Source organism: Tursiops truncatus, chromosome 5 (genome assembly GCF_011762595.2).
Source record: "Tursiops truncatus isolate mTurTru1 chromosome 5, mTurTru1.mat.Y, whole genome shotgun sequence".
NCBI classification, from domain to species: Eukaryota; Metazoa; Chordata; class Mammalia; order Artiodactyla; family Delphinidae; genus Tursiops; species Tursiops truncatus.
This window is the reverse complement of record NC_047038.1, coordinates 2,038,513-2,065,193: the sequence shown is the minus strand read 5'-3', so window position 1 is coordinate 2,065,193 and position 26,681 is coordinate 2,038,513. Positions and strand designations below refer to the sequence as shown.

At 49.9% G+C, this 26,681-nt stretch overlaps 1 protein-coding gene across 8 annotated transcripts in view; it reads right to left on the bottom strand.

The window, feature by feature from the left end:
* The window catches only part of GRK4 (G protein-coupled receptor kinase 4), a 58,520-nt gene that overhangs the window by 15,685 nt on the left and 16,154 nt on the right, over window positions 1–26,681 (bottom strand). The window contains exons 2-7 of one of the 8 annotated variants that reach the window (XR_012331827.1): window positions 16,839–16,932; window positions 11,898–11,987; window positions 6,579–6,716; window positions 4,874–4,991; window positions 4,276–4,404; window positions 1,215–4,180 (exon numbers count right to left, since the gene is read on the bottom strand). Coding sequence is in view for 3 of the 8 variants with exons in the window: in XM_073804781.1 (XP_073660882.1) it covers window positions 4,153–4,200; window positions 4,276–4,404; window positions 4,874–4,991; window positions 6,579–6,716 (433 nt within the window). In the remaining 5 variants the exon portion in view is untranslated. Of the gene's footprint in view, window positions 1–1,214; window positions 4,201–4,275; window positions 4,405–4,873; window positions 4,992–6,578; window positions 6,717–9,783; window positions 10,048–10,178; window positions 11,319–11,897; window positions 11,988–16,838; window positions 16,933–26,681 lie in introns of those variants that run through there. The other 7 variants (XR_012331828.1, XR_012331831.1, XM_073804781.1 and 4 more) reach the window with 7 other exon arrangements.

The window sequence follows — 26,681 nt, the reverse complement described above, 5'->3', positions numbered from 1 at the left end:
AAAACAGGGTCTCAAGGAGATATTGTACCCCCAAGTCCATAGCAGCATTATTCACAATAGCTAAAACGTTGAAACAATCCAAGTGCCCATGAACGGATGAACGGAGAAGCAGAAAGGAATCTGATTCAGCCTTAGAAAGGAAGGGGATTCTGACACCTGCTACAACATGGATGAACCCTGAGGACGTTATGCTGAGTGAAATAAGCCCGACCCAAGAGACACACGCCACATGATTCCACTTATATGAGGTCCCAAGAGTCGTCAAATCCATAGAGACAGAAAGGAGAATGGTGGGGGCCAGGGGCTGGGGGAGGGGAAGAATAGGGAGGTTAGTGTTTAATGGGGACAGAGTTTCAGTTTCACAAGATGAAACGGTTCTGTGGACACGTGGTGGTGACGGCTGCACGACAACGTGAACGCACTTAACACCACTGAACTGTACACTTAAAAATGGTTAAGATGGTAAGTGTTATGTGTATGTTACCACAAAAAAGAAATGAAAGATACCTAGTTTCTGGTGAAACTCTTCATCAAAACTGAGTTTTTGGTGAAACTTAGCAAGGAACTGTTAAACATTGTTGGTGGGAGGGCAAATGGTTAAAAATTTTCAGGAGGGCAACTTGTTCATAAAGGCAAATCATATATATTCTTTAAAAATGATCCTATACCTTTTTTAGTGCATAGCTGTGCTTTATTGGGGGGAGAGTAAATAATCCTTACAAGGTCACATTTATTTTTATCTTAATAATACATGAACGTGGTCAACAGAGAAAAGTCAAGATGCAGTGCTTATAAAGCAAACAGCATTCCTCTGCTCCATTTCTGCCCATCCCAGTGAACCTGCTTTCTAGGTATACCCATTTTAACCATTTTAGCTCTTTCTTGGAGGATTTATGTCCATCGTTCATACCCTTTTACTAAGGGATCCCCTGGTGAGAAGCTACCCTAGAAATATAATCAGGTGTGGGTACAAAGACGTAGGTGCGGGGCGTCCGTCCCACTGGTATTCATATTGACAAGAAAAGTGGGAACGGCACTTGTTAGGACTGTTTAAATAAATGATGGTCAAAATGTGCCATAAGAGGTGAAGCAGTCAGATCTATTTAAACGACATGGCAAGAAACAACTATCAATTATATACATTACAGAATAAAATGCGGATAGGGATTATCCCTGGACAGTGGCTGACATTAAACACAAATTTTCCTTGTGTACTCGTCTTAATTTCAAAATTCTCTTTAATAAATATACATTTGCTTATAATCAGAAACAAAGAAAAAAAAAAAAAAGACATGTTCAATCTACTAAGTTGCCAGACACCCTGTGAAAATTCTTACCTGGATTTGTTGTCTCTGTCAGGGCTCTCACTTGGGCATGGAGACGTGCAACTCAGACTAGCTTAAGCAAAAAAAGGAAAGAGAAGAAAAGAAAGGAAAAGAAAAAGGACTTGACTGGTTCCCGTAGCTGTGCCCCCGGGTGCGGACGACCACCCAGGCTCGGGCCGTCCCTGCGGTCCCCCTCTCCTCACTCTGCAGGCAGGTGGGCTGCACCCCAGCCTCCCCACCTGTGACGGGCCAGGCCCTCCCACGTCCCCCAGATGATCCACAGCGGGAGGCAGGAGGGCCCCAGCAGGGGAGGAAGGAAGCCTGGAAGAAGTCAGAATGTAAACAGGACGTGGGAATAAAGGTGATTCCTATTTTCTTTACGCTCTCCTGTGTTTTTTACGATGAGCACGTATTCCTTTTCCACGATTAGTAACCTCTTTATGAGCAGGTAGCGTGGACCAAACCCTGCTGCCTGTGCTCCCAGCCCCCAGGAGGTGGGAACTCCTGCCACCTTCCCTCTAGAGGCAGGATGAGGTGGGGGAGAGGCCGAGCCACTTCCCTCCCGCCAAAATCAAGGCCCCAGACCCCAGATAGCTCCCCCTTCCCCTCACCTGGTCTGTGGTACGTCGCCTGGGAGGGACTCTGCTCTAGACACAGGCCTCCAGGCAACTGGGCTCCCCACTGCAGCCAGCATGCGGCATACAGCTTCATCAGCGCAGATGCAAACCACACCTTGGAACGCGCTGGGTGGGGCAGATGACCCTTGGGGAGAGCGACGCGGGACCAGGCCCTGGCGGTGGCTTTCCGGGTGTCACAGCATCGGGACCAAGTCCCTGCTGTTTGGTTACAGTCTCCGAGGCCCGGCCCCTGGATCCCACACGGCAGGTGGCAAGGGCTCCCCAGCAAGCCAAGGGACAGTGACCTTGACCTCAGCCCACCGCGGAGGCAGGGCAGCCAGCGGGGTCGCAGGACACAGGAGGCTTCTCGGCTCTTCCCTCCACCAGCTCTCACCTTGCCAAAGGCCGCTCTGGCCCCAGAAGGCCCTGCCGAGGCCCGTGCACCCCGGGGGCCCCCTCGCCCCGACGCCAGGGCCCCTCCCGCACGTCTGGCTCCGGGATCCCAGCCCCGGAGACTCACAGGCCACGGCCACAGAAACCCGTCCGACACCGCAGGGGTAGGGAGAGCGGCCCCCGACAGCCAAGCCCTGACCTCAGGGTCCTGGCAACACCCTCCTTCAGAGGATGGACAGGAGCGCTGCGGAGACGCCCGAGGGCGGGTGGGGGGAATCTCGATGAGAGGCACGGGGCGGTGAACACGAAGGGAAAGGGGCCAGGGAGGAGCCTCGGGCGAGGAGCAGGGCCTTCGGTGCAGACGCCGCAGGGCTGGCACCCAGGCCTCTCCCCTCCTCCCCGCGGGGACACGCGGAGTCCCTGCCACAAGGCGTCTGCAGCTGGGGCTTTCTGGGCGTCACGAGTCCTCAAGAGGCCTTTTCCTCAATCCAGCTTTAGTGAAAAGACAACTCAGGTATGAAAGTAGAGAAATGGACAGACTCATCAGGCACGTTTCAGGGTGTGTCACGCGCGGTTATTGCAGTTCACGGGCAGGATGCAGCCCAGGGCACGGGCTCCGTGGCGCCAGCCGGCTGTGCAGCAAGCGCTCGCCGTCTGGAGGGCAGCCCCTCCTTCTCGCTGGGGCTGGCATTGATGCAGCCCGCAAGACCGGCACAAGGCCTGTCAGGCGCCTTTCTGATGCAAGTCGCTGACCTGCCTTAAGTGGACGTGAAAACATGGCGCAGGGTGCTGCCTTCAAGGCAGGGAAACCCTTAAATTCGCTCCCGTGTGCTTCACGTCCTGCGGGCTGCTTGGTTCACACAGAGACGGCGTCGCCCATGCGTCCTGCACTCACACTGCGTACCTCACCCCGCGCTCACCACCCAGCTCAGCAGGGCGGGGTGCACGCCTCCTTCCTTCCAGAACGACCGTATGGATTCCACCGGCCACAGGTTCACTGAAGGCCCCCACAGTGTGGACCGGAGATGACTCGCACCGAGACACACTCGGCCCCAGAGAAGGACGGGGTTAACTCCCGCCCAGCTCCCAGTTTGCAGAGGAAACGTGGTCACACACTCTGGGTCTATACTGAAAAACCATGGATGTTAGTGGACAACCTCGGCATAAATCCCTCGGGAACAGACGGGGTTCACGGCAGGATAATCCACTGGTCCAAGGAGACCTGGGAAAAATTCCTAAATTTAATGCTACCACAGAAAGTCTCTCCAAACCACTCTTCCATGTTCAAAAGAAAATCATCTTTCCCTGTGATCGTGGCGAATGATGTGACAGCTCTAAGGATCAGAACACGGGGACGTCCCTGGTGATCCAGCGGTTAAGATGACACCTTCCAATGCAGGGGACGCAGGTGTGATCCCTGGTCAGGGAACTAGATCCCATACGCCACGGGGGAACTGAGCCTGCGTGCTGCAACTACTGAGCCACAACTAGAGAGAAGCCTGTGTGCCCCAACAAAAGATCCCGCGTGCCGCAGCTAAGACCCAATGCAGCCAAAAAAAAAAAAAAAGAATCAGAACACGTAAGGCAGAAATTGAAATGACGTGCACTGCTTTATGGTTGTTCTACAAGATGCTGATTTCTGAGTCTAGTGTGAAATGCTTTGCCGTGGACAGACGATCTCCTTTCGAGTGTTGTAAGCCATTTCTTCTTTTTGCATCAGAACAGTTTTCACAGCAATGACAAACATCACCGTGAGGATGCTTCTCGCTGGGCTCAAACTGTACCTGATGGCTGGCTTTCAAACTATGTAAATTATCTTATGTAAGAGGCACTGAAAAAAGAAAGCTGAACAAAGAAAGTTTTACCTTGGTGAAATATTCCTTTTAACACATCACATTATAATGTGATAATAATAATAACAGAACGTGTGTCACCCTTACCCCTCGAGTGAAGAGTCTGTGGAAGAAGCCTCTCTTCTGTCTGGGAGCTGGCTGATATGTCTTCTCTTCTGGATCTAATGCCACATTTCCCCTTTCGTTGATGTCCTTGGAACATTCAGACTCGGTCATCTGCACCCACAGAAGGGCAGGACAGAGGAGTGGTGGAGGCCCCGTGCGGCCGGCCGGCACCGCCCACCCGGCCCCCAGCCCAGTGCTCGGCAGCCACTCTGGCCCCCGTCCTCGGCTCCTACTTCCCCTGCTTCCTGACCTCCTCTTGGGGGAGGTCACGTGGCCGCCAACGTGGCCCCCAAAGCAGTGAACTCCTGTCCAGCCAGCCCCGCTCAGGGAGCAGGGCTCAGGGCGGCAGAAGCCCAGCAGACCCGAGAGGGCCACCTCTGTCCACCCCCCGTGAAGGGACCAGGGGCAGCTGCCACATATAATTTTACCTCCGAACATGCACACGTGCGCGCACACACAAATGGATGTGTATGTAAAATAGCTAAAAAGATATCTTAAAGAGGAAACTTCATTCTACACACATAAGGTTCTTCTTGGTCGTTGTAACTAGCTAGGTGGGCCGTGCTGCAACGGGCAGTACCTTGCTCTGCCAGGGGATGGAGACACAGCCCGTGATGAACTGGCTGTGGAAGGTGCAGTCGGTGCTGTCCAGGCGGATGCCCTTCACCGTGGAGAACTGCTCGATGTCCAGGACGTCCCTGCAGTAAACCACCTGCGGCTGTCACAGAGCACAGAGAGGCGCGGCTGAGACGGCCGCCGCTGCGTTTGTTTCCCTCAGCGGCGCTCAGGACACCTGGGAAGCCGCCGCACGCACACCTGCACCCTCCTTTCCTCGCCATCCCTCCCGGCGTGGAGTACGTCCAGTCCTTGCTCTAGCAACCTCCAGAGCCACAGGCCCCGCGGCCCGTCTGCTCCAGCTCCCCACTCTCTCGCCCACAAGCCCCCCGAGGCCCCCTCTTCTCTTTCCTGCACGGAAACGGGCCACGGCAGAGGCTGCAGGTGGAGAAGGGCGGATGGGGTGCCCCTGCTGGGACACGGCAGAGGAAGCCTCCAGCCCTCGGCCTCCCTCGCGCACGTGCTGTCCACCTGCTTGGCCCCCATCTGCGCTGGGCAGGCCCCCAGGCCCCCAGCCCCACCGGGCACTGGCATCCTCGGGCGCAGAGTCAGGCCAGCAGGCAGGGCGTGTGGAGCCCGGGCCGCCGCCTCTGGAGCAGGGAAGCCAGGGCTCAGGGATGCGTGCTCTGCTCTCCCAGCTCAGGGAGCCAGGGCTCAGGGATGCGTGCACGACAAGGAAGGAGCGTGCCGATCCCGGGCCCCTGGTCAGAACTTCTGAGAGCAGTGGAGAGGGGGGAGCCGCCAGTGGGGGGCCGGCCCTCAGGAGACGGTGCAGGGGACGCCCGAGCCCAGGCCAGAACCCCATCCTGCGCCCTTGCCAGGCTGCCTGACGCCCTCAGACGCTGCTGACAGCGGGCCCCCGGACCGTCTGGTTAAATGCAGGAGAACCCCCGGAGCAGCCCCAGCGCCTCTGCCCCTCACTCCCCAGCCGGCGCCCTCCTCAGGGAAGGCTGCGGCCCGCGGCGCACAGGGCCTGGTGGAAAGAAGGCTCTGAGCAGCCCCGGCTGGGTTTTCCTCGTCTTGGAGCTGGTCCTCCCCGTGACTGTAGTGCCTGGAGCAGGTGGGAGGGCGCTGCGAGAACGAGCTCAAAGGGAGAAGCTGCTGCCGCAACACATTCCACGTAAACATAATGCATCCTGACTGTACAACTAAAACTATTTTAACCGCACGTCTCAGCCCCATCACATCCTGCGGAATGATCGAATCTCCACGTTTCCATCACAGGCCTGCAGCAGCTCAAGGCCAAAGAGGGGCCTGCTCCGGCCCAGCTCCGACGTGCGCGGGGCCTGCTGGGCCCTGGGGACGTGGCCCCGTGTGGCCCCGCCACGCGCTCACCAGGAGGCTCGAGCGGCCACTCCAGGGCCCTCAGTGTGCAGCCAGGACCTTGCGAGACCCGGCGTGGGGAAGCGCATTCCGGGCGGGGGAAGGGGCCGCGGGAACGTGGGGACCCTGGCGGGGCACCCCGGGGAGGGTGTCGGGTGCTGCTGAGGTTTTTGAGCAGGGCAGTGACCTGGGTGGGCTCCACCAGCCAGGGCGGCAGCGGGCCGGGAGGGCCTGTGCGGACGGGCCAGGGGGCACCGGGGGCGGGACGGGTGGTCCTGAACCTACCTGGAAAACATCCGTTTTCTCAGACACCCCAACACCCCGCTGCTCTCTGGCAACACACTTACGTCAGGACGGAAAGGGGGGTCTGACACGTGGGCCTCCAGCCTCTTGAAGTTAACGTCCCTGAACACAGGGTGTCCCTTGACTTCAGCCACTCCTTCGCCCCTGCAGCCCAGGCGCTGCTTGGGATCCTTGGTGAGTAGCTGTGGACGAGTGAAAATGGAGTCAATGGAAGCTCCAAGGATAAAAGAGAAAACCCAGAAAAGCTCCATAACAAAAATGGCCAAAGAATCGGGGTGGCAAAGAGCACCTCCATCTAAACAAAGTCACTAAATTTCAAAGTATCAACCAAACCCCGTTACTTCAGATTTTACTGATTTAGAATACGCAATGCTTCAAAAAGGAGTTGAAACTGAAGTTTTGCCTTTGAGCTGTCAATAAATAAAGAGGTGGCTAAGAGGGCTTCCCTGGTGGCGCAGTGGTTGAGAGTCCGCCTGCCGATGCAGGGGACACGGGTTCGTGCCCCGGTCCGGGAAGATCCCACATGCCGCGGAGCGGCTGGGCCCGTGAGCCATGGCCGCTGAGCCTGCGCGTGAGAGGCCCACGTACCGCAAAAAAAAAAAAAAAAAAAAAAAAAGAGGTGGCTAAGTAAATCCTTAAGAAAAGTTTACCCACGTAAAAATCAGGGGATTTTTTTCAAGAAATAGAAGCTCTTGGGAACTTCGCAGACACCACTTTCATGCCAAGTTATGTTGATTATTAGAAACTATTTTAATCTATTAATTAAACAGATCACTAAGGACCTCAGATGAGGCAAAAATTTAGCAAACCTAGCTCTAAAAGTTGTATATTCTTAAAATTAATAGAAAGTGTTTCTTTCAAAAGTATTCCTTACTTATACATTTAAACGGGCAGACCTCGGAGATACCGCGGGTTCGAGTCTAGACCATCAGAGTTAAGTGATTATTGCAGTAAAGCAAGTCACACGAATTTTTTGGTTTCCCAGTGCATATAAAAGTTACGTTTATACTCTACTGTAGTCTGTTAAGTATGCAATAGCATTATGTCTAAAAAAATTGTACCTAATTAAAGAATAAAGCTGCTAGGAAAATAGTGGCAATAGACTTGCTCAACACAGGGCTGTCACAAACCTTCAATCTGTCAAAAACACACTATTTGTGAAGCACAATAAAGATGAGGTATGCCCCTTATTGCCAAAAGTTCAGATAGGCCTTCTTCCACAATTAGCAGTCAAAGAGGTCTGCCTCTGCTCAGAGTGACACAGGAAAGGTCTGGGCCTCCAAAACCTAGCCTAGGCCAGGGGCTGGGAAGCTGCAGCCCAGGGCTGTACCGCACCGGTGCCTGCTTCTGTAAATAAGGCTCTGTGGGAGCAGAGCTGGCTGTTAGCTCAGGGGTCTGTGGCTGTTTGCGCTGCAATGGTGAACTGAACGATGCGAGAGAGACCTGCAAAGCCCTAGTGACACCACCTGGTGCGTCACAGGAACGCTGGCTGACCCGAGGCCTCGACTCCCAGCCAGCACCCGCGTGTGGCTCCCGGCTCGTGTGCGACGCCCCTGGGCCGGGCCCCGCCCGCTCGGCCGTGCCGCGCACACACACCGAGGCCGTCTGGTCTCTCGGCCGAGCTGACTCCTACCAGACACCACCGATGGGAATACACCTGCGTAGTTGGCGCGGTGCCGGGCTTTCCCGCGGGACTCAAGCTTCTGCAGGCAGCTGCCGTGGGAACTCCAGCACGGAGCCAGGGCGGGGCTCAGTAACACAGGCTTCCTTAATTAAGACCAGACCTGAACATTGTGTCAGGCCAGATGCAATGACCGCACCGCAGGGACTCCATGCCTCTGTCAAGCCTGCTGCCAACTCACGCGGTCCAGGGGCCTGACCGGGCAGCGCCGGGCGGCGGAAAGCACCTTGTGCCCGTGCTGCCTGCTGCCACTGACTATGGGACACCACGGAAATCAACTTTTAATTTTTCCACCGTGCAGCTCTGAGAATATCCTAGAAAGCCACCGTGGGGTTGAAATGAAAACAGAGAGCTCTGAAAATGACCCAGCAGTACCCGACACCAGGTGTCACGGCGGGGGCCCGGCAGGGACGGGCAGAGGCGGGCTGTCCCCTTCGCGTGCAGTCAGCGCTGGGCCACATCCTGGACCCCGCAGCTGCCCACGCTCCCCCCTCTGTGCCCTGTTCACATCGACCTTGCACCTGAGGTGGCCCCTCCTCCAGGCCGTCTGTTGGAATTTCACAGACTCTCTAAGAACTAGCTGTTGCTCTGCTCAGCAGTTACTGAGGATTCACGTGGGACTAAACACTTCACACGCACGCTTTCATTTTATCCTGCTGGCAATTCTATAAGGTAGAAGTTATCCACCGTCTGCATCTTCTAGATGAGAAACCCGAGACCCGGAGGGGTGAGCGCGTGGTGGTGGGAGGCTGGGCCTCGACCCCGGGCCCTGAGTCACAGGCTGGGCTTCACGCAGACACCACCATCTTTCCCACGAACAGCACCCCTTCATCCTGAAAACCCTTTAGGCTTCGCTTCTATCTTGTACCCGTCAAGCTCTGCTTTTGACCCTAGTTTCTTTCGTGTTACTTTAGGCTTGCCATTCAACTGTGTGCTCCCGAGGGGCCGGCCCCACTTCGCACATCTGTATGCTCCTGCAGCCCCATCGGACCGTCGCGTGCCAGCAGACACTGGGTCAACATCTACCAGCTGAACAGCAACAGCAGGGTGGCCAGGAGGCGGTTACGGAGGAGCTGACTGAACGCCGTCAGCTCCAAGCAGGGTGAGCAGCCCGAGAAAGGCCACCAGCACACGTCCCTTCACATGTGGACACAAGAGGAGACGGACCCCTAGGTACTTCATCCCCAGCCAGTGTCAACTCCCGCAAGACACACCGGCTGACCCCAGCACCCACTGGGGGACCACGCCCCGCGCTCTGTGGCCGCAGTCCAGTGGCCTGGTCCTCCGTCCTCCATCCTGCCACTCCCCCCTCCCCCCCCCCGTCAGCCCTCCCCCCGCAGCGCGCGCCCCCGTGTGTCTAACTCCGGCAAGGAGCCCGCCTCCACCTGCCCCGTGTCCGCACTCTCCTCTGCGACCCGCTCACACCCACAGTCGCTCCTCCAACCGCCCCTCTGCACCCACCCAGCCCCGCGGCCTCTCTCCTGCTTCTTCAGACCCGCTTAAGCAAGCCCGACTCCGCGCCTGCTGCGAGCTTCGCGCGTCCTGCCTGCACACAACCAGCCACCGACCTCCCTGGACGCCCACGCGGCCCTTGGCGCGCCGGAAGCCCCTCACTTCTCCGCACACCTCCAGCGGCTCCCTCCCACCCTCGCGCGCCACAGGAGGACGGGACAAGCTGCCCGGCGCGCACCGAGTCCCCGCCTCCGCGCCGGGGCTTTGCTGCAGCCCCTCCCCGCTCCGTGCACGGCTCTCAAATCCTACGGGCGCGGCCTTGCCGTCCACCCGGAGTCCGACGGCTTCTTACTCGCTCTGCCACCACCCAGGGCTCAGACTCCCACCTGAATCTCCACAAAACCCGGGCCGGCCCCCCTCCTTCTGTCCCGTGGATCTCTTCCCGGGAGTCCCAGCGCATCAGCCCCCGGCCTCCTGCCCCGGTGCGGCCCCTCCTCCCCACCCCGCCCCGCGGCCAGCCCCTCCCACCTCCCTGCCGAAGATGGCCGTCTCCCAGGCCGCCTCCCCTGAGTGGGTGAGAGCACCGGGCTTGGGGGCAGAAGGGCTGGGATTACTGCCTGTTTTACTCAGTGCCGGGGAAGGTCCCATGGGGGACGCGCAATACATTCTCGCTGGCTGCAGATGAAGTTTAAAATGTGCTCAGAAAATCCTGAGTATTGGCTTACGAGAAGTTAAGCGACAAGGAGAGCTTCTCTCATCCCCTTACATCCAGGATGGCCTGGGACTGACAGTGCCAGGCGCATGGCAGGCCATCGGGGCAGGGTGTCGATAGGACCACAGTCCCTGGCGACCAGTTAAAGGGAGTTCTGAGGAACGTGGGCAGAGAGAAGAACCTTACCGCTGCAAAGCACCCCGAAGATTCTGTTTCATGTTTAGCGTCCTGTGAAGTTGGCCAGCTGTGCTCTAAACAGTGACCCGACACCACCCTTCCCTCTCAGCTGCACCTCTGGGGAAAGCAAACGATGAACTCTGTTCTGCGTGATCAGAACCCCCGAGGAAGGCCCTGTCCCTGGCACCGCGGAGCACCAGGTGGCCCCTCCTGAGCCTGAACGGCGGTCGGTCGGAAGACTAGCCCCACTCCCGCCCTCCCCGAGCGCGACTTCTCGGAGAAGACTTCTCCGAGTACCGCTCTGCCTCCTCCTTCACTCTCCGCTCCACCTCCGCCCTATCGACCTTCTCTCGGAATTTTCTGAACGGAGACTGTCCCTGAACCATTTCGTATATCAGACAGCCACGTCCCCACCAATCAGGACTGAATGTGTACCTTTCATGATTGAGAACTTCGGGAGCTACATAACAAACACAGGAAATGTAAATTAAATCAAATTAAATGCCCTCATACTTAATTGCAAACAACACACTGTAAATTTAATGTCTGTCACCACGTGGATGACCCTCGCCAACATGTTAAGCCAAAGAAGGCAGACACAAAAGGCCACAGAGCGCGTGAGTCCACCCGTACGAAACAGCCAGAAGAGACGAGTCCACGGAGACAGGAAGCAGATGAGGGGCTGCAGGGCTGGGGGCGGACGTGAGGAGTGGGGAGTGACTGCTGACGGGCGCGGGCCTTCTCTGAGGTGATGAGAAAGTTCTGGAATCAGACAGTGGTGATAGCTGCACACCTCCGTGAACAAACCGGAATCCACTGACCTACACACTTTGGCTTGGTGGGTTTAATGGCACATGAACTGCATCTCAGTAAAGCTGTCATTACAAACCATTCCTGCTGCTCGTGGAGTAACTACCGTGGGGAAACCCCGCCTCCAAACAGGCAGAGCCAGGCCCCCGGGCGCCCCTTTTCCCTCAGAGTAAGACCCCAGCAGCAGGTGACAGCAGCCACAGTGGAATGGGGGGAGGGTAAGTGCGGGACTCAGCAGAGGCCCTCAGGGTCCCTCATGTCAGAGGCCCCCCTGCGTCAGGCTGGGTCACTGCCCTGGAGCTGCGCGCATAACTCTGACAACCTTGTGGGGGTGTGCGGGGCCAGTGAGCACAGCGGAGAGGCCCACTGCCCTGTCCCTACTCTGGCCCGTCAGCAGAGAGGAGCGCAGGCCGGGGGGCCAGGTATGCTCCCCAGCAGCGGGCCAGGGCGGACCCCAGGTCCCTTCCCGTGTTCAGTTCTCTGTGTCCTGAGGGCAGGGGCGCGAGCACCCCGGGGTGGTACATTACGTACCCATGTAGCTGAGCGTTCCGACTCTTCCTTGGATGGTCTCCCCTTCCGGGATCTCCATGGCTAAACCAAGATCTGAAATCCGGATGTGTCCTGCATGTGGCCAAATACATGAGACAAACCACAGGGGGTGAGCTGACACTTTACCAATAAAGAATGGGAAAAAATCTAAAAGACAAGGATGGAAATTATAGCAATTCATACTTGGAAACACTTAGATATAAAATTACATTTAGGGAGTTCCCTGGCAGTCCAGTGGTTAGGACTCCATGCTCTCACTGTCAAGGGCACGGGTTCAATCATAAATAAATAAATAAAAATAAAAAATACAAAAAATGAAATTACATTTAATTTTTGCGTTCAGTTCCACTACCCGCAGGAAATTAGATTTATGCCTGGATATTGATCAGGAAGCCCTTTAACCATAGACAACTACAGGATAAAACAGGAGCATTAAGTTTGCTATTTTATTTCCACATAACTACCAGACACATAAATAAAACTATAATGGAGGGCTTCCCTGGTGGCCCAGTGGTTAAGAGTCCACCTGCCAATGCAGCGGACACAGGTTTGAGCCCTGGTCCGGGAAGATCCCACATGCCACGGAGCAACTAAGCCCGTGCGCCACAACTACTGAGCCAGCGCTCTAGAGGCCACGAGCCACAACTACTGAGCCCGCATGCCACAACTACTGAAGTCCGTGTGCCTAGAGCCTGTGCACAACTACTGAAGCCACCGCAATGAGAAGCCCGCGCACTGCAACGAAGGGTAACCCCCCCTCACCGCAACTAGAGAAAGCCCATGCGCAGCAATGAAGACCCAACACAGCCAAAAATAAATTAATTAATTAATTAAAAAAAAAACTATAATGGATACTATATCAACTATGAAACAGCAAATAAACACTCCCTGTCGGAATACCAAGAGGCTTATACACAGGGACAACAACAGACAAATAATACGGAGTTTTTCTCTAAAGAACAAATGGTAATAGGGTCAAGGAAATAATAAAAAACTATGTTATGGGGCTTCCCTGGTGGTGCAGTGGTTGAGAGTCTGCCTGCCGATGCAGGGGACACGGGTTCGTGTCTGTGAGTCTGTTTCTGTTTTGTAGATAGGTTCATTTGTGCCAGATTTTTTTTTTAATTAATTAATTTTTTTTTGTGGTATGCGGGCCTCTCACTGTTGTAGCCTCTCCCGTTGCGGAGCACAGGCTCCGGACGCGCAGGCTCAACGGCCATGGCTCACGGGTCCAGCCGCTCCGCGGCATGTGGGATCTTCCCGGACCGGGGCACGAACCCATGTCTCCTGCATCGGCAGGCGGACTGTCAACCACTGCGCCACCAGGGAAGCCCGAGTTGAGAGTTTTTAACTCTTTCCTCCCGAACTCAAAGGTTCAGAAATGTTCCTGGTTTCCACTGAGGTAGCAGATGGAGCATAGGTCTGCCAACCTTCTTACCCAGCTTCCTACTGAAAGGAACAAAGACAAAATCACAACAAAAAGAATGAAACGTGATCTGGAAAAAGAATACAGGGCACCCTCAAGAGTGAGAAATTTGAGGATTACCTGGAAGAGAGAAAGCCTATGGGGCTGGATTGTTAAAGGAACCACCAGCTGAATCTGCAGAGATAAGCAGGTTGCCCGGGTGTCTGGGTCCCAGAAGCCCCTCCCAGGCCTGGACACAACTGCCGACCAAGGGACTTCTTCAGGCTGAAGCCACTTGGCAGAAAGTTGGGACCCCAGGGGGGAGGCAGAGCACAACTGAAGAACTACACACTCTACTGGCAAAGCGGAGCCATGCTGTCTGTGGCCACTGGAACGCAGGCCCTGTCTGGACGGCACCCCGCTGACGCACCCGCCTTCCAGAACGCCATTCAAGAGAGGGGTACAACCACAGAGGAAGCCAGGCTGCCACCGCACAAAGAAACACAGCCCTTAACATAAACCTGAATAAATAATCGCATTCTCTAGATACAGGGGGAAAGCAGCAGGTAAAAACTAAAACCAAAACCAACTAACCAAATAAACAAAAAAAGCCAGCAGAAAAACTGACCCAGGAGAAAAGGTAATTCAGGCAACAGAAGACTTACCTTTTAAAACCCTAATTAGTATCCTCTAGACTAGAGACTGAAGGGACTGCTAGAACATAAAGCATGAAAGCAGCAGTCACAGAACAAGAGTGCGGGCTTAGAAATTAAATACAAATATGATTAATGACAAAACACTGTGGGATGGGCTGGATAGTGCTTTGCATGTGCATAAAAGCATGGACGTTTATCTGGATAATAAGGAAATCTCCTAAAATGAATGGCAGGGACTTCCCTGGTGGCGCCGTGGTTAAGAATCCGCCTGCCAATGCAGGGGACACGGGTTCGAGCCCTGGTCCAGGAAGATCCTACATGCTGAGGAGCAGCTAAGCCCGTGCGCCACAACTACTGAGCCTGTGCTCTAGAGCCCGCGAGCCACAACTCCTGAGCCCACGTGCCACAACTACTGAAGCCCGCATGCCTAGAGCCCATGCTCTGCAACAAGAGAAACTACTGCAATGAGAAGCCCGCAAACCACAATGAAGAGCAGCCCCCGCTCGCCACAACTAGAGAAAGCCCGCACACAGCAACAAAGACCCAACGCAGCCAAAAATAAATAAATTTTTTAAAATAAATAAATTAAATTAAAATTTAAAAAGACTGATCAGATTTTCAAAAAGCCTTGGTGCCAGACTAAGGAGTTACTCTCTCTCCTAGAAGGAACAGATAAAAATAATAACTACACGTAATACTTTTCACCTCTTACTGCGTGCCACTATGATTTAAGTCCTTTCTGTGTATTATTTCATTTGAACTTCACAATAATACAAGTTGGGCATTGTGAGGACAGCAGAGACCTTATGGGACCTGCTCACTTCTGAGGGCCGTCTGGATCTGGGGCCGTGGAGGAGACGGGGGCAGTGGGGCTGGGACAGGGGGACGGGGCAGGGGACCAGCCAGCGGACGAGCAGCTGCTGCCAGAGGGAGGTGGTGAGTGTCGGACGGAGAGGCCAGCTTCCGGTGACAAGTGCATCTCAGAAGGCGACTCACCCCAACTCTGAGTCCCCTCGTGGTGAGGAGACGGCAGCAGGAGGGGGTCTACATCCTCAAAATGGTCATTTTGGTTATGTGTATTTTACCACAATTTGAAAAACATTTGTACGTGAATCACTGTAGTCACTTTACTCACAACAGACCAAAAACGAAAACAACTCAATGTCTATGAAATGATGAATGGATAAATAAAGTGTGATATGTCTATACAATGGAATATTATTTGCCAACAAAAAGGAATTAAGTTCTGATTCATGCTACAGCATGCGTGAACTTTGAAAAGATTACGTTAAGTGAAAAGAAGCCAGTCACAAGGGATCACATAGTATATGTTTCCCATTTATATGAAATGTCCAGAATAGGCAAGTCCACAGAGACAGAAGTAAATTAGTGGTTGCCTGTAGCTAGAGGTGGGGGAGGGAACGGGGAGTGGCTACCAACGGGTATGGGGTTTCTTTTGGGTGATGAGAATGCTGTAAATTGAAAAACTGATTGTGATAATGGTCACACAACTCTGAGAATGTATTAAAAACTATTGAATTGTACACTTTAAATAGGTGAATTGTATGGCATGTTAATTATATCTCAATAAAACTGCTATTTTTAAAACATAATGAGGAAAAAAATGTAATGACATTAAAATGGCTGGATAGGTCTTTGGGGAAAAAATACTCCCACTTTATACTATCTGAAATTAATTTTGATAGATAAAATATTTAAACTTTCTTAAAAAGGAACTATAACAGTACTAAAGAAAAGATAGATTTTTAAAAAAATTATCTTAGGGAGTAAAGGTGTCCTCCCTAAGTACAACATAAAGCTCAGAGACTAAGAAGAAAAACATTGATATAGTTGTCTATATAAAAAATTAAAACTGCCATATTGAAAAATACTGCAAGCCAAGAGGCAAAGAGCATAAATACAAAATGTATTCACAATGAATATAAAAGGACAACACCTTTCATACATAAAGAACTTTCAAAAATGAATTAGAAAAAAGCAAATTGAAAAAACCCAATGAAAATGCTCAACCCCATCCACAGTTACGACGAGAGACCATTCTGCAAATCACACTTTAGTGAAGGTTAAAAACATTGATAACGACCAGCGTTAGCCAGGCCATAGGCAAGGGTAAAGCGGTACAACCTTTTTGAAGGGTAATTTGGGAACATCAAAATTTTGAATGCACATACCCTTTGAACTGGAAATCATGTCTCTAAACAACTACAGTTACAATTGCCCTTAGACATGACTCTACTCGTGACTTCTTGTGCTCGTGTCAGGACCTGTAGCTGACTCTCTCCTTCTTTACATTGCAGAGTATCCCATGACCCCGCCATACCTTATTTTTTATCTGACTATTCCTTTCCTGAAGTTCTCACCAGTAATTCCTGTCCATACGCACAGAGAACTGTCTGGAAGGAGACCGAGAAACGGTTACCAGTGTTCACTTCTAGAGAGGATGATTGCTGCATTTCTCTTCTGTTCTACCTAGAACAATGGGTATATATCACTCTTTTTTTTGGCCGTGCTCCACAGTATGTGGGATCTTAGTTCCCCGACCAGGAATCGAACCTGCAGCCCCTGCATTGGAAGCGCGGAGTCTTAACCACTGGACCACCGGGGAAGTCCCAGTTCTTAAAAAAGGTTTTTAATGAAAAAGTCAATAGCCATACTTTATAACTGCACATTAGAAAATCTACAGGGTTTTTTCCTGGGAAGAATCGTGACGATATATGGAGAATCTATTAAATAGCATTTGAAGCAAATAAGGGACTAAGGAAAGACCAACATCTAACAAACGAAACAGCACAATGCCAGCCATGACCTCCGGACTCGAGCAGGTGCAGCTTCCTTACTCACCAATCGAACGTCGAAGCTTGCTGCACTGGGTGCCGGGGGGCAGCTTCAGCATCTCCCTCCAATTTTTACTACGACCGATTTTTGCCATATCCTCCTAAATTTGAAAAAAGCAAGGCATTTTTGTAACAATCAGAAACATCCATTTTTTAAAAAATTATTTATTCATTTTTGGCTGCCTTGGGTCTTCGTTGCTGCGCACGGGCTTTCTCTAGTTGTGGCGAGCGGGGGCTACTCTTTGCTGCGGTGCGCAGGCTTCTTATTGCGGTGACTTCTCTTGTTGTGGGGCACGGGCTCTAGGCGGGTGGGCTACGGCACGTGAGCTCAGTACTTGTGGCTCACGGGCTCTAGAGCTCAGGCTCAATAGCTGTGGCACACGGGCTCAGTTGCTCCGCGGCATGTGGGATCTTCTGGACCAGGACACGAACCCGTCTCCCCTGCATTGGCAGGCGGATTCCTAACCACTGCGCCACCAAGAAAGTCCCAGAAACCTCCATTTCTGACAACTTCTTCCATTCATGTATTCTGTTGGAGTAGCTTGGGTACCTACGATGAGGGATCTGGAAGGCACCCTGATGAAGTGTGAAAATCCCACCGAGGCAATCAGTCACTGGCTCTGTCCTTTAGAAATCAGGTGACCTGGACCTTCGTAAGCAGCTCTGCTAAGCCTATATCCAAGTTTGTAAACCGGACCTAATATCATAAAGGGCTGCTTATAAATATTCGTTCAACAATTATTTATGAAGCACCCACTATATACCAAACACCTTCCAAGTGCAGGAAATACAGTGGGAAAAAAGACCATTCTAGTGAGGGAGAGAGATTAAAAATCACTTAATGACAAGTGATAAGAAAAAAATTAGCCAATCATATCGTGATAAACGGTGTGAAACAAAATCAAGCAAGGCACAGGCGCAGGCTGCTCTTTGGGCTGAGGCAGGACCAGGAGAGACCCCTCTGGAGGGTCACGCTTAGGCAGAGACCTGGGATGTGAGTCTCGGGAAGGTCTGGGAGAAGAAGACTGTCCCTAGCGAGACAAGAATGGTGGGAAAAGCAATTACATGATATTTTAGAAAGAGGTTTTTAAACAACTGACCTTTAAAAAAAGTTTAACTCCGAGAAATTAGAACCTTCGATTTTAAGCATTCTGAGGAACTGAAGTTTTACTGAATTTTATCCAAGAGAAAACATACAGTTTTCTTGTTTTGGTTTGGTTTGGTTTGGTTTTGTGATTATTTTTTTAATTAATTTTTATTGGAGTGTAGTTGCTTTACAATGTTGTGTTAGTTTCTACTGCACAGAAAAGTGAATCAGCTATTTGTATACAGGTACCCGCTCTTTTTTGGATTTCCTTCCTGAACCCTACTCAGAGCACAGAGTAGAGTTCCTTGTGCTATACAGTAGGTTCTCATTGGTTATCTAAAAACATCACAGTTTGGGCCGGTGACTAAAGCCTCCAGGACTATTGGGAGGAACAGGGAAATCAGGAGGAAGGTCCTGTTTCTCGGGGAAGTGACGCGCTCCCAGTTTGGAGAGGAAGACACCAGAAGACGGGGGGCTGTTTTAGGCTCAGGAGGGAAGGCCTGGCTGCAGACAGAGATTTGACAGTGGCTGCCTAGTGGGTGCAGGTGGGAGACACGGGGCCTTCCTCCTCAGCCTTCCTTTCTGCTCCACTACTCCCCCCATTTCAACTGAGATCGTGAGCCCTGGACTTGCACCCACTCTCCGGACGTCCCAGAGCACCTCAAGGTCAGCTTCAAATTAGACTCATCACCCCCTGCAATCCAGTCCTCTTTCCACACTGAGATTCCTGCCAACAGCTACCGTCTACCAGGCCAAGGAAGCAGGAAACTGGGGCACCATCTAACTCTGTCTGCTAAGCACCGCAGTCAGTCACTCAGGAGGGGTGCGCTGCTGCGGTCCTGCGTGCAGGGCCCTGTCAGGCACCAGGCACACCGTGCAGAATCACGGAGCCCAGCCCGGCCTTCAGAGGCGCTCCTGCCCGCCCCCCAACCCCCACCCCCACCGCCCTCTCTACTGTCCTTTCACGCCAGGGCCACCACTCTCCTCCACCTCCCTTCTAACTGGCCTTCCGACCTCTTCCTCCCTTCCAGACCCTCCCCACTGCTTCTCAGGGTCACCTTCCTAACATGCATATACAAGCTCACTTCTCCACCGCCTACAGACCCTGAAGGTGTCGCGGGGTCTGAGGATGAAGTGAGAACAGAGCACAGCCCTGCCTGACACCATCCCCAGGCACACCGTGCTCAAGACACGCCACTTACAAAACCTCCACTCGGCTCAAGCAGGACCCCCTCCAGGAAGCCCAGCCTGAGGGCTGAAAGGAGGAGGAGAGTTAGGACAGGTCCACAATACCCTCACCTCTCTAGGACCTTCCCACCTATGGACTCGTTCAATCGCCCCCTTGGATGTAGGTACTGCTACTAGTTAGTCCCTTTTCTCACATAAGGGACCCAAGCTAAGAGTAAATAACTTGCCACTGTCACACAGCTGGCGAGAGAAGAACCGAGACACACTCGGGCCTGCCTGACTCCAGGAATCCCGCTTAAACAGTCCTGTCTATTAAGAAGCAGTAAAGCTGCAACCAAAGCGGTTTTGGTTTTGTTCTTTTCTCTTGAAGCGCAAAAGCATCGAAACTAAAGATTTGCCATGCACGTTTAGAAGTTAAGGTATGTTGGGACTTCCCTGGTGGTCCAGTGGTAAAGAATCTGCCTTCCAATGCAGGCGACGCGGGTTCGATCCCTGGTCAGGGAACTAAGATCCCACGTGCAGTGGGACAACTAAGCCCACACGCCACAACTACTGAGCTCGCGCGCGCCTCGACTAGAGAGAGAAAACCCACGCGCCAACTCAACTAGAGAGAAGCCCGTGCGCTGCAACGGAAGATCCCGCGTGCCGCAACTAAGACCCAATGCAGCCAAATAAATAAATAAATATTAAAAAACGAAAAAGAAATTAAGATATGTGTGAAATGAAAATAAGAGTAAACCAAAACTCCCAAGATGTCAGAAATGGTTATGGTGATGGCCATAATAACGAGTAGCCCTTATTAGCATTTACTAAAAGCCAGATACTTTTCTAGAAGTTTCACAAGTCTACTCTCACTAAATCTTCCCACTAGCCCTACAAGGCGAGTACTGTTGCTGAGCGCTTGTTATAATCCTCATTTTACAGGTGTGGAAACGAGGGCACAGATGTGTGGAATAATCGGCCCAAAGCTTTACAGCCAGTAAGCAGGGACGCTGGGATTTGAACCCAAGTAACCGCCCTGGACAGATGGGGACGCCACCTTTGTCACAGCAGCTGTTTTTCCATCAAGAACCAGGACTGCCAAGATAAATGCGCAATGTGAGGAAGAGCCGGCCCCAGTGGGTCCTGGATATTGAGGGGCTTGTGACGCGGTTTTATACCTTGAATGCCATGATTATTTTTATAACATATTTTGTGACGTTACACACCATCCAACTACAATCATGAATTTAGTGTGTATTATTCCAATCCATTTGTAGATATCTGCGTGTGTGTGTGTGTGTAGCCATGAACAATATCGTATTGTTTTAAAACAAGATTCTTAAACTGGGATCCACAGCAGATATCGGGGTGTCCCTGAATTCAAACTGGAAAAAGAAATCATCTTTATTTTCACAAACTTCCAAGTAAAATTCATCACTTCCTTCGGCTAGAAATATAGACAAAAGTACAATCATATTAGCAGTGCCTGCGACTTTATCACCAGAATTCAGATTTTCATGTCGCATCATCGTTATTAGAGGTAACTCAAGATATCTCGTATCTCAAACGACTTTGAAATTACAGTATAGGTGCCAGGCCAGCAGCCAGACTGTCTACAAGCACTCATGCGACACGGCCAACCGACTCGTAGGCAGCTCTGTGCCGGGCAGTTAATCGTTCAGACTGCGAGTGGCCAGGTCCCAAGTTCTCACACGGGTGGTCTAGCTATGTACTTTACTCTCTACAATTCCCTACAACTGTATTGATCAACACACGGAAGGAGGTTAAGGCCATCCGTCAGTTTACAATCCCCATTTGAGCTGATCAACAAGAGCCCTCACGCTGACAGATCTTTAAGAGACGACACCTTAACTTGCCTATGTTTTACATGTATTGCCTTGTCACTTAATGCTCGAATAAGAGAGCACATATTGTAACATGAATCCATTAAAAATTTTATAATTATTTTAATATAACTGGCTTCCTTTACAACTGTAAGTAATTAATTTTATTTAGATCAAGAAGCCCTATTCTAGAGGTTGTTAGATTAACAGGAATGGTGTGTTACTGCATACATCACTCTACAATTTAGTATTTTTTCAAGCAACTCGGTCCATTTTGACACAACTGGCTTACTCCATCCCAGTCTGTTCCTCCTCGACCCCCAGCCTCAGGCCTTTATTCCTGGTCACCCCACCTAAACCGTCATGCCCCACCTCATGTCCAACCCTTAGCATCTCCCTTCTCTGCTTCACTATTTCTTCTTAGCCCTTAACACTATCTACTCCACAATCTGTTTTACGTACCTTGCTGAGGACCTGTCTCCCCACTAGATTATAAACTCCTTGAAGAGAGGCGTTTTACCTGTGTTATTCGTAACTGTATCCCCGACATCTAGATGAGTATCTGGCATAAAATAACCACTGAGTAAACATTTGTTGAATGAGTAAATGAATTCGTTTTCATGACTGTACAGCAATTTACTGTATGAACATCCACCCAATGTGAGAAAACAGCCACAAACCATATATCTGGTAAGGGATTATTATCCAGAATATATAGAGAACTAAAATTCTACAACAACAACAAAAGGCAACCAACTCAAAAATGTGCAAAGGAGTTGAACAGACATTTATTCAAAGAAGATATACAAATGGCCAATAGGCACATGAGGAGATGCTTAACATCCATAATCATTACAGAAACGCGTATCAAACGTTGTACGACCTCATACCCATGGAGAGGCTAAATCAAAAGAAACAGAAAATAGCAAGTGTTGATGAGTGTGTGCAGAAAGCTGAACCCTTATGCACTGTTGGCGGGAGTGGAAAACAGCACGGAGGTTCCTCAAAAAAATTAAAAATAGAACTACCATAAGATCCAGCAACTCCACTTCTGGGTACATACCCCAAAGAACTGAAAGCGGGACCTCGAAGAGATATTTGTACACTCACGTCCACTGCAGCACATTCATGATAGCTAAGATGTGGAAGCAACCCAAATGTCCATCAGCAGACAAATGGATAAGCAAAAGAAGTACATACTTAGAATTATTCATCCTTAAAAAGGAAGGAAATTCTGACACATGCTACAATGTGGATGAACCTTAAGGGCATTATACTAAGTAAAATAAGCCAGTCAGAAAAAGACAAATATTGTACAATTCCACTCATAGGAGGTATTTAGAATAGTCAGCATCATAAGAGATGGAAACCAGAATGGTGGCTTCCAGGGGCTGGAAGGAGGGGAGCATGGGGAGTTATTACTAATAACGGGGACAGTTTCAGTTGTATAAGATGAAAAGGGTTCTGTGGACGGATGATGGTGACGGCTGCACAGCAACGTGAATGCACTTAATACCACTGAACTGTACACTTCAAATGGTTAAGATGATACATTTTGTGTGTATTTTACCACAATAAAATTTTTTTTGAAAAAAAAAAAGAGAGATCTAGTCAAACAACATAAAGTCATTTGCGGTTTAAGTACTGAAAAGGTATCACCCAGCTCTCCACTTCATACGCCACCAGAAGTGAAGATGATGTGCAGATGCAGCAGCCTTGGTGAGGGAGGTGTTGGCTGTGACGACTAATGCCGTAGAAAACTCTCCAAGCACAGGGCAGAACGTAACCAGAACTGCTGAAACGGCAGACCAGGCCCCAGCTTCTTCCTGGACGCCGCTCCGGGGTTATCTCTCTTCCCTTCCTGCATCCAGTGTCAGTGTTTACCTTAGCACACTCACTGCAAAGACGCAGGAAAAAATGCCTCTCAGTCCTTCCTCATCCCGTGAGAAAATCCCAGGGGGGATGAGAGAAGATACATCAGATTTCCCTCTAAGTACCTTACCTGGCCAAGTGAGGGGAAAAGAACACCTCGCCTCCGGCCCATTCGTTATCACAGTACTTCCTGAGAAAGGCGATTCTGATGCAAAAGAATCGCTGTACAATCTCAGAAGAAAGGGTGGGCTTCTTACTTGCACCCACTACACCGTTTGTGCCCTGGCACTTCTGTCCCAGGGGAAATGGAGCTGACAGACCCTCTGCTCCTTTTGCTTGTCTACCTTTATTTGCTTGTCCATACGGGGCTTCCCTTGTTTGAGCGCTTTCACCATCTTCTGGCTCTGAAACAGCCCCTTCCCCTCATACCGCCCAACAGTAATCCTTTTCCTTAGTGTTTCTCTAAAACGCCTGCAAAGAGGAAGGAAGAGACCAGCAAAGTCACAGCCCCGGTGCTCCTGATGCATAAAAGCCAGTGAAGTGGACAGGCTCCTCCCAGGGAGGGTCACAGGCCAGAGGTGCAGGTGCTGCAGAGCAGTGGCCAGGACTCAAGGCTCTGCTTGGCCTCTGACTTCTGGGCCAGAGCACAGGGTGACAGTAGGTCATTTCCAGCTCCACATACTGACGAGGAGGCAGCCTATACCTGCCAGGCCGGGTCCTCCCTTTGCACCTGAGAAACCTTGATCACAGGATATCCGCTGACTAGTAGCAGCAGGGCTGTGACAGAAACGGAGCTGGCACAGAAGGTAAGCATCTTATTTGTCATTTTCTTAGGAAAGCCCCTAATTCAGACTTTCACTGAGTCATACTGGCTTGATAATTCACGTGAACTCAAGTTAGTGAAATTCTGATGTACTTGATTTAATGCTGATGTACGTAAAGTCTTCGGAGAAAACATAAAGTTGTGTTTCAGTAAAAAGCTATACGTTGTATTCACCTGGCACCTCCGGCTAGGTTATCCAATTCTAGGCTTCCTTGTCTCTGAGCTGTCGTGCAGCTGTCTGTAAATCACAGGTGATGACGGGCAGACATTCGAGCCATCTTATCTGGTAGTTTCCATGGTCTTCTATAGAAAAATCATTTTGCCTCCATTTGCAATTCAATTCCTTTACTCCATAGAAACTTTAGCCTTTTTTTTTTAATATAAACTTGGTTTTTATTGATTTTTTTTTTTTCCCAGCCACGTGCAGCATGCGGGATCTTAGTTCCTCGACCAGGGATCAAACCTGTGCCCCCTGCAGTGGAAGTGCAGAGTCTTAACAACTGGACCTCCAGGAAAGTCCCAAATTTTAGCCTTCTGACTTTTTCCTTTGAACGGATCATAATATCTGCTTGGTTCACTCACATATGAGGAAAATAAAACGCATGTTCATTTTATTTTTTTAAATTTTTTAATTTTACTTTCCTTATTTTTTTATACAGCAGGTCCTTATTAGTCATCCATTTTATACACATCAGTGTATACATGTTAATCCCAATCGCCCAATTCATCACACCACCACCCTCATCCCCCACTGCTTTCCCCCCTTGGTGTCCATACATTTGTTCTCTACATCTGTGTCTCAATTTCTGCCCTGCAAACCGGTTCATCTGTACCATTTTTCTAGGTTCCACAGATATGCGTTAATATACAATATTTGTTTTTCTCTTTCTGACTTACTTCACTCTGTATGACAGTCTCTAGATGCATCCACGTCTCTACAAATGACCCAATTTCATTCCTTTTTATGGCTGAGTAATATTTCATTGTATATATGTACCACATCTTCTTTATCCGTTCGTCTGTCAACGGGCATTTAGGTTGCTTCCATGACCTGGCTATTGTAAATAGCACTGCAGTGAACATAGGGGTGCATGTGTCTTTTTGAATTATGGTATATACCATAATTCTCTGGGTATATGCCCAGTAGTGGGATTGCTGGGTCATATGGTAACTCTATTTTTAGTTTTTTAAGGAACCTCCATACTGTTCTCCATAGTGGCTGTACCAGTTTACATTCCCACCAACAGTGCAGGAGGGTTCCCTTTTCTCCACACCCTCTCCAGCATTTGTTGTTTGCACATTTTCTGATGATGCCCATTCTAATTGGTGTGAGGCGATACCTCATGGTAGTTTTGATTTGCATTTTTCTAATAATTAGTGATGTTGAGCAGCTTTTCATGTGCTTCTTGGCCATCTGTATGTCTTCTTTGGAGAAATGTCTATTTAGATCTTCTGCCCGTTTTTGGATTGGGTTGTTTGTTTTTTTAATATTGAGCTGCATGAGCTGTTTATATATTTTGGAGATTAATCCTTAGTCCGTTGATTTGTTTGCAAATATTTTCTCCCATTCTGAGGGTTGTCTTTTCACAGCTTTGCTGTGCAAAAGCTTTGAAGTTTCATTAGGTCCCATTTGTTTATTTTTGTTTTTATTTCCATTACTCTAGGAGGTGGATCAAAAAAGATCTTGCTGTGATTTATGTCAAAGAGTGTTCTTCCTATGTCTTCCTCTAAGAGTTTTAGTGTCCGGTCTTACATTTAGGTCTCTAATCCTTTTTGTGTATGGTGTTAGGGAGTGTTCTCATTTCATTCTTTTACACGTAGCTGTCCAGTTTTCCCAGCACCACCTACTGAAGAGACGGTCTTTTCTCCATTGTATATCCTTGCCTCCTTTGTCAAGGATTAGTTGACCATAGGTGCATGGGTTTACATCTGGGCTTTCTATCCTGTTCCATTGAGCTATATTTCTGTTTTTGTGCCAATACCATATTGTCTTGATTACTGTAGCTTTGTAGCATAGTCTGAAGTCAGGGAGTCTGATTCCTCCAGCTCCGTTTTCTTCCCTCAAGATTGCTTTGGCTATTAGGGGTCTTTTGTGTCTCCATACAAATTTTAAGATTTTTTGTTCTAGTTCTGTAAAAAATGCCATTGGTAATTTGATAGGGATTGCATTGAATCTGTAGATTGCTTTGGGTAGTATAGTCATTTTCACAATATTGATTCTTCCAATCCAAGAACATGGTATATCTCTCCATCTGTTGGTATCATCTTTAATTTCTTTCATCAGTGTCTTATAGTTTTCTGCATACAGGTCTTTTGTCTCCCTAGGTAGGTTTATTCCTAGGTATTTTATTCTTTTTGTTGCAATGGTAAATGGGAGTGTTTAAGGAAACACTTTCTCTTTCAGATTTTTCATCATTAGTGTATAGGAATGCAAGAGATTTCTGTGCATTAATTTTGTATCCTGCAACTTTACCAAATTCATTGATTAGCTCTAGTAGTTTTCTGGTGGCATCTTTAGGATTCTCTGTGTAGAGTATCATGTCATCTGCAAACAGTGACAGATTTTCTTCTTTTCCCATTTGTATTCCTTTCATTTCTTTTTCTCCTCTGATTGCCGTGGCTAGGACTTCCAAAACTATGTTGAATAATAGTGGTGAGAGTGGACATCCTTGTCTTGTTCCTGATCTTAGAGGAAATGCTTTCAGTGTTTCACCATTGAGAGTGATGTTTGCTGTGGGTTTCTGACATATGGCCTTTATTATGTTGAGGTAAGTTCCCTCTATGCCCACTTTCTAGAGAGTTTTTATCATAAATGGGTGTTGAAATTTGTCAAAAGCATTTCCTGCCTCTATTGAGATGATCATATGGTTTTTATTCTTCAATTTGTTAATATGGTGTATCATATTGATTGGTTTGCATATATTGAAGAATCCTTTCATCCCTGGAATAAATCCCGCTTGATCATGGTGTATGATCCTTTTAATGTGTTGTTGGATTCTGTTTGCTAGTATTTTGTTGAGGATTTTTGCATCTATATTCATCAGTGATATTGGT